Source organism: Lissotriton helveticus, chromosome 1_2, assembly GCF_964261635.1.
Source record: "Lissotriton helveticus chromosome 1_2, aLisHel1.1, whole genome shotgun sequence".
Taxonomy (NCBI): domain Eukaryota; kingdom Metazoa; phylum Chordata; class Amphibia; order Caudata; family Salamandridae; genus Lissotriton; species Lissotriton helveticus.
Window position 1 is genome coordinate 218,140,712 of NC_136058.1, and position 14,848 is coordinate 218,155,559.

Genomic DNA, 14,848 nt, shown 5'->3' on the forward strand with positions numbered 1-14,848 from the left:
TCCAAGGTGCCTAAAACCACCAAAGAAATACTTGGGTCTAAGAATAACTAAACAAGCCAGCCAAGTGACATTCTAAATCACACAAGAAAACCTGTGGGATAATCCCTTTATGGACGAAATCTCTCACCCACCTATGGTGGCATGCTTCATCATTTGGGTTTCTCCGGATGGTGGGAATTCCTGGTCCCACCATGGGCTACAACTCCTTCTCTGAGAGGAAGGAGCTGAGGGATGTTTTTATATTACTACTCTACCGAGGATTTACTAAATCCACCGGATGGCAAGCAAAAATCAGTTGGGTGAGGGCGCAGCGCAACTAACAATCAAACTGTGCAGGTAGTGATATTAAAACTAACTAACAGGAACAACAAGGTTGCCTTTATTGACTTGTTCTTGCTGTCAGTATAAAAACAGTGCACCTGCAGTATGGATTTAAAACTGCATGTGTATTACAAAGAGGTCTACATGTTTCAGCCACATTGACCTGACATGTAGAACAAGTAAATAAAGGCAACCTTGTTTTTCCCGTTAGTTAGTTTTAAAATCGCTCCAGCACAGTTTGATTCTTAGTTGCACTGCACCCTCACCCAACTGATTTTTGCTTGTCATCTGGTAGATTTAGTAAATCTTCGGTAGAGTAGTAATATAAAAAACATCCCTGAGCTCCTTCCTCTCTGATAGGGAGTTGTAGCCCTTGGTGGGACCAGGAATAACCACGAGGAGGAGAAATCCAAATGATGAAGCATGCCACCTTTGGTGGGTGAGGGATTTCGTCCTTAAAGGGATTATCCCACGGGTTTTCCTGTTTGATTTTGCGTGTCACTTGGCATACTTGTTTAGTTATTCTTAGACCCAAGGATTTCTTTGGTGGTATTGTGTAATTAATTGGGGATATAATCCTTGCGGGTCATTAAAATTTCCCTCGACACTCCTTTAATTTCTGTGTACAACACACCACATGGTGCCTGCCACACAGTTGAGGGTTTTATAGGGGGGTCCCATGGGTACCCCATTGGCCCACAACTGGAGGCCTCAGGATGAAGGGGGCCCTGCTAGGGGTCCCCAAAGTCACTTTCCGACAGCCTTTTTGTTTCGGACAGGCCGACTCAGTAAGCCTGTTGGAAACCGACATCATAATTGCTCGGTTGGAAATGCACTCTGTAAAGCTGTACGATGCGGGTCCGAACTACATGAATTCTCCAAGAGCTGTTCGGAATCGATTTGAAAGACAGTGCAGTTTACAAACAGTCCGCCAACAACGTAATCGGTAGGCCAGATTGTAAACCGACCGAGTCGGTTGAAAGGGTTTCGAGATGGTGTATGAGATTCTGACTGTCGGAAGAAGGCTTTCCGCCCGACATTGTAATCGGCCCTTAAATATCAACACTTAGTAAATTTGAGTAAGTAACAAAATTTATCATCAATAAATATTCAGAAAGTGTAAAATTACTCTTATTTGTCATCTATTTTATTACACAACTAATGAGTGTATAAAATGCTTCTTTAAAATAGGTAGCTATTGTAGAGCATGCAGTTCTAATCCCAGACTAAAGAGGTAAAAATACATCTTCATCTGTAGTGCAGGTAATTCAGGACATATACAGAGATTATATGTCATTGTTTCAAGCAAGTTTTTACAAAGTCTGCATTTTTATTTTAAATGTAGACCAAAACAAAAAAGCTACAGCCCTATTAAGTACTTTTGAATTAAATATTTAATTAATGTAATTATATTGAATTATTGTTTTAGATTCATTAAAAACCCATCTAAAGTAAAATGTTTATATTTATTATGTTTTAAGAGTTATAAAATATTTATGTGTGGAATTAATTAAATTAAATGTACTTATAAAAAATAAAGTTGCATTTATATTTAACATAACACATTTTAATTAAATGTTATCATAAAATATTATTTATGTTTAGTTATATGTAAATTTTACCAATAAATGTATGTCTATATATTTTTTATAAGTTGAAATAAATTAATTTATTTTAACATTATTAACTACTGTGTTCTATTTTAAGTCCATGCTTCCATTATTTTCCACGGGATGTTTCTAATGTATCAGTGGTCTGTCTGGACTTTCCCCAGGTCTGAGCTGGAGTACATTTACTGCTGGTTTGATTCTGATTCGGCTACATTAACTTTAGAAGTGTTGTTTATGAATAGCATTTAGTTTACACTTTTGTAGATGGGTGTCTATCCCTCCCTAAACCTCTCCTTGGCCCTAGTAAACTTACAAGCATAAGGAACACCCCAAATAAAACATAAGAGAAGTTAAGGTGGAGATTTACACTTGTAGGTCTGTGAATTGAATGTTGTATTAAGAAAGAAGTACAACTGTCGTATTACTTTATGCACTACACAATGTAGTTTGTAAATCAGGCAAAAATTAATTGCACGAGGTTACAAAGGCAATCCTGGAAATGTCAGCATTTATATATCTTCCGTGCAACAAGCACCTGCTCAACCAATATTTTTGTACTATCCACTCATGTTTTCCAAAGCCCTACCTTCGGGCTAATTCACATTTTGAATCAGGTGCAAAACTCCCTGCAGTTCTGCCAGGGAATTCAAGTTTTCCACATCATGGGTGAGTAGTTCGCCTAGTCCAGGTTTTTGCTTTGCATCCTTCTGGGACTTGCAGTCCTGGTTCTTTAAAGGGCTACGCACGGACTACAAATCCCAGAAGGCAAAGCAGACATCAAGTCTTTAAGAACTCTCGACCTTTGAAACTTTACAATGAATTCTGTTCTACTTGAGTTTTTAATACATATTGTTTTACATCTATGGAGGGCCTAAAAAAGGAGTTCCTAACTCCTGACTTTCAAGGAGAACTAGCTAGGTTAATTGACCGCCCCATCACACATGCCTCTGGCTGCTTACTGTCCCCTTGCACCTGATAGCCTCCCTTGGATTCCTGAGGCACATTGTGAAGTGCGCAACTTTCAGGGGGTGTTGCTGCAGCTTATCTTTCGCATAAATCTGAAACCACCCAGTGTTGGCTCTTAAGTCAGTTATTAATGGAGCAGCTTTATATATCCTCATGTGTGAATATGATCATTGCTTTATGCAATGTAAACCAGGAACGGAGGAGACAGACACGGACGCTCTTATCTTGACGATGAACAGGGCGCCATCATTAGCGTGGACGCGGCAGACACTGTGCACATAGTTTTGCACTGTCTGGAGGGTGCGTCACGCTGAAGGGGGAAAAACGAGGCCCTGACTGCGGTTAACAGCCCGCTAATTGGCTGGGACTGTTTCTCGAATTCTTGATCTCTGGCTGGCGGTTAGGGGGGCAAAGGGCACATTAATCACCGGGGCCGCTGCAGTCCTGCAGAAGCATGGTGTGTGTCACAACTGCAGAAAGGGTTCGAGATGCTAAGGAGAAATTAGGATGATAAATGCCGCAGGCACAGAAGCCGGGAGTGCGGTTACACTACTGTGTGCTGATGTACACAAACACTTAACTCATTACTGGCTGCTCTTTCAAGTGAGGTGGGCATGTTAAGTGTGGTGGTCATTAGACGCGCCGTAATTTACTATAAGGGCGTGACATCATGTTTCCTCTGACAGCCTCTAACACGCTCTTTTCGAGGCCTGAAAGAGTATCACACTGCAATGCATCTGAGAAAAGCAGTCTCTTTGGAAACAGCAGCCTCCATTTCTGCAGCTATGGATATGGAAAATATACCTACTCATCCATCAAACAAGTGAATGAGTATTTTGTTTTTAATTGCATTGATTAATCCACAAGTCTGAGCCACAGCCGAATTGTACATGTACTTACGAATATTTGTTTTTCTACGTTTTTTTGGACCAATACAAATTGACTGTTGTCGGTAACGAGCTGCCTGTGACATTCATCAAAACAAATGGCTAGGAATGCAACACAAAGGTAGTATGTGATGTACTGCACGCATCTTTAGGCGGGTTATTGCTGCCGTGAACGTATGCCCATAAATCAATTCCCATGTGTACATAACAGAAAACTCCTCTCGCAATCTAAATAAACTCGGGACAAACATGCAATCGAGCCGAGCAATAACCCATATATATTCTCAGACATTGCATAATTTGGTAAACAAATAGGGTGCGGTGCAAAAAGCAGAGGATGTGTCTTGGGAGTCAACAACCTGCAGGTCAAACATTTCTAGCCTAACAGGTATGCCCTGTAATGAGTCTGAGCTTCTCTAGGGCAAGTCAAGGTTGTTGCCTTAGGACTTCACCCCTATCTGTGCCAAATCAGAAGGAAAAATGCCATTTTATGTAGTAAACTGAATGCACTTCTAGTCAAGGCTTTTTGTTTCTGGAACACTGACATTCCTTTCATAGCAGCTTCTAGTCTTTTATAAACGCCTGAAGCTACAATCTTCTCTCCTAAGCACCTTGTGAGTGGTGCTTTTTAGCCAGTGCTTCCAAATCATAAGCACTGCATTGTACTAGATTTGTAAAAGAAGATGTAGAATCTGAGGACACAGTTGACTGTTCCCCCGAGGCATGAAACTTGGAAGAAGTCTCCTGCTCTTAGGGAGCCTTTGTCCCAGTGAATCAAGTGTAGAACACATTCTTCCCTGGATGCTAGTCACAGTAGGTGATGGAGAGTGGCTCTTAAGGGTAGCCCATTCAGGATCTGAATAGAAGCCCCTAGGTTAGGTAGTAGTACAACTTGATTTGGTCCTCATGGTCAATAGTATCTTTATGGCCCAGCACAATTTTTTTTTTTAAATTTGGCACTGCATTTGATATCCTAGGATATTTCAAACTTTGAAGTTCCAATTTCGAAAAATATAGTAGCACTCTTCCTAGGGGCAATTTGTAAGTTAGGAACATTTGAAATGAAAACACATGCTTAATTGTAGTGAAATTCGTTAATCTTGCATTCACTTTGGAAAAGGGTCATACAATTTATTATGTACAAGCCGACAGCCTTATAGGTCCCTTCTTGCTCTGTAGGAATTAGGATACAACCTAAAGAACAACTTTTACTCATTCTTGTATATATGCATAGCTGTATACTGTAAGGCATGCACTTACACATGCCGTACAGTATGATATTTAATTATGATTGCAGGTTGTAAGTTAACAAAATCTATTAAAATCGAATGAAATACAGTGCATATAGTCTAATCTTTAATAATTCTGATATTGATTCCCTTTGACAGCGTTGTTGCTTTGAATACATCTTTAGAAAATTATAAGTAAAACCCTGAAATGGAAATATTAACCTAATAAAGCATGTAACATTTTACATTCACAGCTCCCTAACTTTATCAACACAACCCTCCCTCCACATGATCAAGTGACGGCACAAGAGATAGACAGCTACTTCCGGCAAGAGCTAATCTACAAGAGGAATGAAAGAATGGCAAAACGTGTTATGGCTCTTTTAAGGGAGAACAGGGATAGAAGTTTCTTCTTTGCATTTGGAGCAGGTAAGGCGAAATAATTTTCTGTACTGAAATTAGAGCAAATTTATTTTGAAAATATACTCTCCTGATATTCATTGTTTAATCACTTGCGTTATTTTCCTCTTTCCCTTTTGCACAAAATTCTTCCCTCTTTTAATCACATCTACCATACTGTGTAGAATTTTCAATCTCAATTACAGATGCAGGGAGAAAGTACTCAGAGGTTTTAGCAGAACCGTATATGTTCACTTTCCTGCTCCAAAATATGCTTTATAACCTTTATGGCGGTTCACAGAAATTGGCATATAATAAATCATATGACTGTGAGATAACTGTGTTCAGGTACTTCTCTTTTCTCACTTTGAATATAATATCTTTATAATGCGGAATAACATGGTGACTGCTTTCTAAGAAGCCGTAGGACACTCCACACTTGAAGGTAGTTTGTTCTTTTGCAAATTCTCCACACAGTTGCCCTAGATTATGCTATCAATAAAGACAATTAACAGCACTGCTCCGAAAGTTTCTGAAACTAGCACTTAAAGACTTGAGTAGAGCTGCCCATGATGGCCGTGTAAAAGATCCAGCACCTGCTATAGATTGAGCATATAGGATAAAGTTATCCTTTCTGCCCCTGGATGTAAAATGGGATTTAATTGACTCTACTTGATAAACGTTGAAGTTCTAACTGTATTTACAAAGACGTAAAGGTGAAAGCCACATTGGGCTATACTAACTATGGGATAATTGCTGCTACAGTGTATGTTACAAATATTTATGAGCTTGACCGATATTTTATATAACATAGCCAGACCTAATAATCTTGTTCTGGCATTTTATATTCCACGTAACCTTTTTAGTGATATTCTTATATATTGATATTTGTCTATTTTATTGCAGTTTAGATTTGATTTGATTTTAGTTTAAAAAAATCACCGCACACCTATGCACATTAAACCACCTCTATTATTGATCACCTGGAGATCCAAGGCTGCCAGGGCCCATTAGTAACATTTTCACCTTTCTCTGTACTCACTATACCAAGCAATTGAGGCCTGGGTTACTGGCTGGGTTTAGCCTTTACTTCACAAACTGATTATTCATTCTTTATTAAAAAAAGTATTTGACCTCTCACTGAATCCTCTAGAATTCAATAGTTTACCAAACTCTAGTCAGAAGTTGGTGTGTAATTACATACTTATTAAGCCAGTTGTGAAGAATGCAGAACAATTGTGCATTTACTTCTTGTTCTCCTTTGAAGCAAATTATTTGGCTGCTACACTTGTGTAACTATCAAATACCAAGGGCCTAGTTTAGATCATGGCACACAGGATACTCCGTCCACCGTATTACAAGTGCATTATATCCTATGGCATGTGTAATATGGCGGACGGGATATCCGTCATGTTTGTGATGGAGTATCCCATCTGCCACAATCTAATACAGGCCCTAAGTACAAGACATCTACCTTATTTTTTAAATCTGTGTGTTTTCTTATCATTTCAGCATTTTGATATGCACTTTTATGCCTTTTCTTGATTATCTCTCCCTGTGATCTACATGTCTCGCCAAATGTGTTATTAATCCTTTTTTAATTATGGAAAAAAATGGCTCCTTTTTTGGGGGGAAATTGTTGTTCTTCTTACCAGATCTTTTCTATGTTTACAATACTTCAAATGTCAGCGACCAAAAGGAGTTTCATTCGTAGCCAAAATCTAAGTACACTGTTTTGGCCATTATAATAGAGACTTATACATGTTTACTCTTTAGAGTCACATCGTATGTAGATGTGTTTTATTGTAGAGTCTTCAAGATAGTTTCCTTTACCAAAGACCATTCATGAATTAAATCACATTTACAATTAGTTCCAAAGAGACCACTCTGGAAATCATTTTGCATTTTCGCACTGTTCCATCATAATTTAAAATTTGTCCTACATTTATTTCAAATGTAAATCAGAGTTTATGTTCATTTGCTCCACTAATTAAGTGCAAATTCTCAAAAAATGGCTAGTCCTCCCCTTACCTTTCTTTACAGTTTGTAGTTCCTTGCTGCAATAATCATGTAGTCAATGTCAGATGAAACCTATTGTAATTTTAACATAGTTCCCTACACTGGGGTTTCATATTAAAACAGATTCTTATTAATTGAGGCCTCTTTTTATTCTACACTTTGACCTTCTAAAACATCTTTCGCATATGACCATCAAACTCCATGTATAAAAAATACAAGACAAGTTGCGATGTGAAGGTGACTGTAGACTTTATACGTGTTTTATTTGAGCTTCCACAAAATAGTTGGCTGGAAGGCTCCACTGAGACAAGTCAATGGCCTCTCACAGCTTTGGTGAAACTCAAGATGTGTTCTATGTCAGGTCCTGGGAGAGGCAAGAACCGAGGCTCAGGGATCAACATTTCAAAAAGAAATACAGTTAAACAATAAATGTATCCTGGTATAAAGCTCGTAGGCCACATTGAATGGTCCACAACATTCTCGGGCATCATGCTAGAAAATGTGATACATGGTCTAGATAGGCTTTCAACATAGAGAGAACAAAGTACCAACCAAACTGAAGTTAAATCTGACAAAATCTGCATACTTCATATAACTGAACTGAGCTCCTCTGTTTAATCTCTCATCAAGAATAAAAAAAAGTAACTGTAGTGAAATACTTTTTCTATTGTAGATCCAATTGATAGAATAGGGGATCTATCAGTCAGCAGTGGTAATAACTTAAATAATAATTGGAACAAGAATGAGTTTCTTCATCTGTATAAGTTGTCTTATACACTCACTTTTCCAAATGATGTATGAAATAGACACTAGCTGAAATTAAGTGTTTAAGTTTTACTTTAAATAAGAATTATGTACGAATATTATGGCTTTTGTGGATATTGTAAACATCAATAGCAATTGTGATATTTTTACTTTCCTGTTGGAAATGGGATACTAGGGCAGATGTCTTCGACTCTGGATTTCTTTTTACACCAATAGATAGGGAAGCAGAAAGTTAAAATTGGCAAGTTAAAATTGCCACATTGTCTTAAGTGCAGAACTGACATGCACACATTGCACCACCCTTGAACATAGTGGGGGGTTCTGGAAAATGGGAGTGGCACACACCCCTCTCCAGCCATTTAATAAGGCTGAGGAGGAGTTTATGAAATCATCCTATCAGTTATCGGGCAATGATACAAGATAGACAATGAATGAATGCACATGCTAACTAGTATGAGGACTACAATTCTCATTCTATACAATGCAATATATACTTTACAAGGGGGTTGAAAAACAAACAAAACATATTTTTGGGAAGAAAAAACAAATGTACCCATTAAAAGAACATTGAACATGAAATAGGAAAAATATGTGAACTTGGCACAAAATTGAAAGCACATATCATGTCAATCATACTAATGTAGTTCCTTCACAAAGTACTTCAACAGCCCAGGTTAACATGATAAGTTACACAATATCTTCCTGTGAACTTTGACGAATTTTTTGAGTCCCAAAAAGAAGTTGAAGGAATCAAGCAGCCAGAAAACAAGAGAGATATTGTGCATTGAAAAAGAAGTGCAAAAGAATAGAGTGTCAGGTAGGTGTGGTACAGAAGGAAATGGTAATGATTTCACCTGTGCTATCACAGCATACTTGCCTAAACACATTTGGGGCTATTTCCAAAGGTAAGTGGCACAGGTGAGTAAGTTACATGTGTTACTTTACTCTTACACATTTGAAGAACTTTAATAATTTTGGCTATTCACCATTTACAATTGTACTGTTGTTCAAAAGTGTAGACTTACATGTCTACACACCCTGAATTTAGGGGATGGATCCTATCTTACAAGTGAAAGTTACTAGACTCAAAAAGAACAAGTAGTAAGTCATGGACACACATGGCCAACCACTACTACTGGAAAATCCTCCTGTGGAAAATAATGGCGACAGGGACTTAAAATAGAACCTCTTTGAAATAATGTCAAAATAAATACATTTATTTCAACCTTTTTAAAAATATACACATATAATTATTGTCAAAAAATATATCTAACTAAAAAATAAATAATATTTTATGACATCATATTTTAATGCATTTTTTATTTAAAATATAAATGTACAAAAGCAATACACAGAATTGTGGAGAAGTACCCAGTTAAGAGTAAAGGAAACTAGTCTAGCCCCATTCAGCCCTAGTTTAGCCCTTTCATAATTAAATATCAATTTCCACAAAATTGATTGTGATCAAGAGTATAGTCTTTATTTTCTTCTGAAATATGAAGACAGCCAATGTGTTTCATCCTGTAGACATTGAGGCTTCTTCAGGCATGATGAAGAGAAAAAAGCTATGATAAACAATTGAAATCACATATATTAAAATTCTGTTACCATTAAAACCTATTGACACAAATGATTACAAAAAAGAGTAAGACTCATGACTGCACCAAGCCTTGTGTCCTTGAATATCAAAAATCCATTTGCCATATATTTGTGCATGACATATTTGTTACAGAGTTCAGTTCAAATTAGATGTGGAGGGCTTTGTAGGCGTGTTTGAGGATTTTGAACTGGCCTCTTTTCTGGATGTGGAGCCAGTGGAGGTTTCTCAGGCGGGTGGCAATGTGAGTTCATTGGAAATGTCCAGGATGAGTCTGACAGCTGAGTTCTGTATGGTCTGTAGTCTTATGCGGAGCTGGATCGAGATGCCTGTATAGAGGGCGTTGCTGAAGTCGAGGCGGCTGGTGATGAGGGCCTAAGTGACGGTCATCGATCACCAATTGCAGTGTACTGTTTGATTCATAAAAGCTAAGAATGGCACATTTGATATAGTGAGTAAATGTGAAACAAATACTAATATTGATGCTCAAAAGAGAATTAATTTTGCTTCCAGTAAAGGAAACATAACCATACATATTTTTGAATATGGTACAGTTAGGGGTCAGGACAGATTGCCACTCTATAGGCATTTTTTGATTTGCCTATAACATTTGACTCTTACATGATTTACATCAAATTTGTCAGTCGCTTTACGTAGTCAGCTAAGGTCCAGAATGAAAATTTTAACTCAGCTCTGTGCATGTAAGAAAAGTTAAGGGGTGTAGGATGGGTGAAAAGTGAAAGGCACAGAAAAAATGATAGAGGAAGATAGCCAAATGGAAAGAGACAGACATAGAGAGAGAAAGGGAGAGAGTGAAAGATAAAGAGTGAGCTAAAGAGAGAGACATAGAGATAAACAGAGGGACAGAGAAAGAGGGAGAGAGGGTAAAAAAGGCCATGTGCCACTAGAGTTGTATGTTTCTTGGGTTGGGTGCAAATGGCGGGATGGACGTTGGGTATAGGGTGTAAGAAAACATTGTCATCATTCTGGCTGAAATGTTCTAAATCACTGAAATTCACAACTCATGTTGGCAACAATGCATAAAACACCTATTTGCCGATGGCACTGAAAAAAGCTAGTGAAGCACTAAGGCAATTTATCAAATAAGTGTAACTACTGTGTCTGCCTTTGCAGATGTAGCTGTAGAGATCTGAGACGCAAATGACAGAAACATCACCTTAATAATTGTAAGTCAGTGGGAAGTCCCCCCTAGCTCTTTAACCTAAGATGCTGTATTCAGGGCCTGACTTCAGTAAAACAGTGGTGGCAATAAAATTATTGAAAAGTCCTTTAAATTTGCTAGGCCCCAACGCTACAATAATATAAAACATTTTAGCCTTATCCTCAACACCATTTGAGTGATAATTATGCAGCGTACTTCGTCTTTCTTCTTTGGCTCGATAGTGAGCAGTCGTGTTTCTGCAATGCCCAGACCGACTTCCACTTTACTCTGAGCTCTTTACAATAGCAGATGTCACTTTCATCCTGCAGACTCAATGCTCACACCAGAGACTTCTCCTCTGGTGGTTGAAAATAAAGAGCTTCTTTTGTGTTTATCTTGTTTAGATGATGGAATTAATATTAATGGGGGAGCCTACACAAGTCCTGCCTTTCTTGAGATTAACAAGAAGATCTTTGTACAACAGAATGAAAGGGAATCAGAGAGGATATCGGTGTCAGTTTCCAAAATTCAACCTATTTGTTATAACAGGCATGCTGTGCAACAGGAATTCCTGGCTGGGATAGATCTCCCTCACTCTGTGATATCCCTCCTACAATTTCACTGATATATCAACCCATTTAGATGTAGTCATAAAAACAATGTTTCTGCAGTACTCTATTAAATATTCTTGCATGCCTTGGTGAATAAGCCCCAAAACATCTAAAGCAGGAATACAGCGAGAATTCTGAACTTACCACTCTCATAAATGCTTTTGTGAATGAGACCCTTATTGAACAGTTGTCAATTATTATGTGATCTGCAAACTTTATATTATTATCAGAATGGTTACCACCTGCTAATTTAAAACAAACATTTATATAAAAAATGAAATGCATTGAGATGCCCCAGGGCAGGCAGATGCTACTGGGCTGCAGTTTTGGTGGATGAGGTACTTTGCCACTGGAGTATTGGAATCTGTACTACTACGGCTCAGCAAACTGGTAGCAATACAACCCTTTCCACACTTGTCTCTCATGGTAGCCAGGTGAGCAGTCACTTGCTTCTTACAGAGGTAGTGTTGGGGACAAGAGCTCGGAGCTCAACAGGCACAATAGTGTATTGTCCAGCCCAGCCCAGGTTTATCTTTTAGGTAAAATAAAGTGGTTTAATCTTCAGAAAAACAAAAACTACATAGTTCAATCTGAATGCAACTACATGACTGGAACCTTGGTATCAAGTCTCGCTAACACTCTATAGGCCAGATGTACGACCATTGAATTTGCGTGTCACAAAATTCAATGTACAACAGTGTCTAAGACACTGTTTGCAATTCCCAATGAGGTCAGAAATTGCATGCCTCATGAATATTAATGAGGCTGTCACAATTTACGACCCCATTGGGTATAGCTATCACTCCCAGGGATGGTGGCCAGCTGGGGTCAGCAGACCACCATGTCTGGGACTGCTATGTCAATAAAGCAGTTTTTTGTTTTCAAATGCAGCCCGTTTTCCTAAAAGGAAAAAGGGAGGCATTTAAAAAAGAAAAATGAAACTTTTCAGTTTAATTTTTTAAGGGCAGGCAGTGGTCCCTGGGTTAGTACATTGTGCATACATTTTTTGCAGTCGCAAAGGAGCCAAATGCCCCTTTGCAACTGCAATAAACGGATGTACATCTGGCCCTATGCCTCTGCCTGCATTCTGTCTTTCAGCCATAGGAGATATCCCATAGTAACATTCCCTTGTACACTGTGGACAAAAACACTAATTAGGCGCAGGTGCAGATTACTTCATATACCCCCTAATATACCCCCACTGATCAGTTGTGCAACTCAGTTCAAAGACTTTTACGCTTTTTAGTCACTCAGGCATCAAAATCTCAAGTCTATGCAGCACACTCTTCTGCACATTTTAGTTTCATGTTCAAGTTGCAAGCTAGTGCCCACTTTTACTGGTTTGCATTTCAGTTCTAATGGCACAGGTGGTGCAGTTTGTGCACTTGACCTGGTGGTTAAAGCTACATTTCTGCTGGGTGTGTGCCCCTCCCTCCCTGAGCCACTATAAACCCAGGGGACCCCATCCCCGGGGGCTGTATTGTTGACCCCCTCCTGAGCCTTTATGGCCCCTTGGACCCTATCCCCGAAGACGTTCTTGTTATATTTAGGGGTGGGGGTGTGCAGCTCCCCTCCCAGAGCCACTATAGACCAGGGGACGTCATTGCCAGTAGCCAAACCATATATTTTAGGTAGGAGAACGCAGCAACTTACCCGATCCTCTTTGGGCCTCAGGTCCTCATCCCCCAGGACCCCTCCTCCATGAGCCTCCTGGAACCCCAGGACTCCTGCACATCCCATCAACTCTTTGAATGCACCCATCCAGGTCAGAGCAATCTGAATTTCCTTCCCCCTAAGAGCGCCGGCAGTAAATCAAAAGTCCGTTCCCATCCGGCGAGAGCACACTTGCCTTCCCTTTCCCTGCCTGCCCTGCTCCAGGCAGGGAAAATACTGCGTCCTGGTGCTCGCCTTCCTGGGACACAGTATGTGAGCTGGTCCCAGGGGCTTGGGCCCCTGGGACCTTATAAGGCTCAGGGAGAGGGGGGCGGTGTTCCCATCTCCTACACCTACATAGCCCCAGGTATGCAGTCCCTGGGGCTGGTTAGGGGCTTGGGATGGGGGCTGTGTGCCCTCCTCCCCTTTAAATGTAATTTGGTCCCAAGGATGGGTTCTCTGGAGCCTATATAGGCAGGTGGAGAGGGATTGTGCTTCCCACCTCTTTTGTTTGAAGTAGTGGCCCTGGGGGAATGAGCACCACCCCCAGGCTGGAGGGACCACAATCCCCCTCCCTAATTTTAAATGTTGCCCCCTGGGGATGTGGTCTCTGTGGCTTCATGGTCCCCTCTCATTTGTTTTTCACAGCGGCCCTCGGCCACCATTTCACTTCCTCGGGATTGTGACTTTTTTTTCAGCTATTTTGGTAATAAGAACTAACCATATTTAGAAAATCCTAGAAATTCAGTAAAACAAAATAGAGGGTAAAGTACATTTTAACTGGTGAATTTCAGATATTTTTGTTTTGAAAAGTTAAGTGATATGTTATAGTGAGGTGAATATGTCAGTGACAACATTAACTCTTTAAACAAAAAAAAACACAGAAATTCACCAGTTATAGCTACCAGTTTTAGCTACCAGTTATAGCTACCAGAGCTAACTATTACTTGACCCCCACCATGCACAGCTTTTGACCTCACATATTACATCACTCATGACATGTTCTGTAACATAAATTATGACATCACATATGACTTCTAATTACATAATTGATGATATCACTGATTACATCAGACAGGCTTCTTTTATATGCATTACTCTATATAGTAGTATGACATTAGATGCCAGAAATTAAGTACAAAATAGCTCAGAATAAAAGGAAGCTTCATTAATGCCATCACACATATAACTCTCTTGAGTGTAGCAAGCATGTTTTATGTGCAACATTGACCCTATATCATACACTTCACTGGTAGCCTAGTTCACATTAACAATCAACCAGATAGATGAAAAACCTCATTGCACACAGTGTTCAATATATCTACAACTGAAAGCTAAGTTCCTCAAGATACTCACGTCTGTTCCAAAATTAATGCCCTACTGCTGACAGCATTTATCGGCATCAAACCCTCACGGTCACTAAACCTATATTGAGAAACAACGTTAATGTGAGTAGAAAAGTGGGTACTGTAAACAGTGTTTACTCTATGAAGAGAGTTTACTTTGTACGACACTGTTTGCAGACATGAAACTCTCATGAGAACTACACCACAAAGCATTACAAAGTATCTACCAAGAACAGTGCATGCACTATGCAACACTTTTCAGATTCGCTTAACGTAACCAAGG

General features: G+C 39.3%; 1 protein-coding gene across 1 annotated transcript in view; it reads left to right on the forward strand.

Annotated features, from left to right (window-relative positions):
* TRABD2B (TraB domain containing 2B) overlaps window positions 1-14,848 on the forward strand; it is a 628,641-nt gene that overhangs the window by 371,017 nt on the left and 242,776 nt on the right. Inside the window, exon 4 of the mRNA XM_078673472.1 lies at window positions 5,268-5,442. Within this exon, the coding sequence (XP_078529598.1) occupies window positions 5,268-5,442 (175 nt within the window). The remainder of the gene's footprint in view (window positions 1-5,267; window positions 5,443-14,848) is intronic.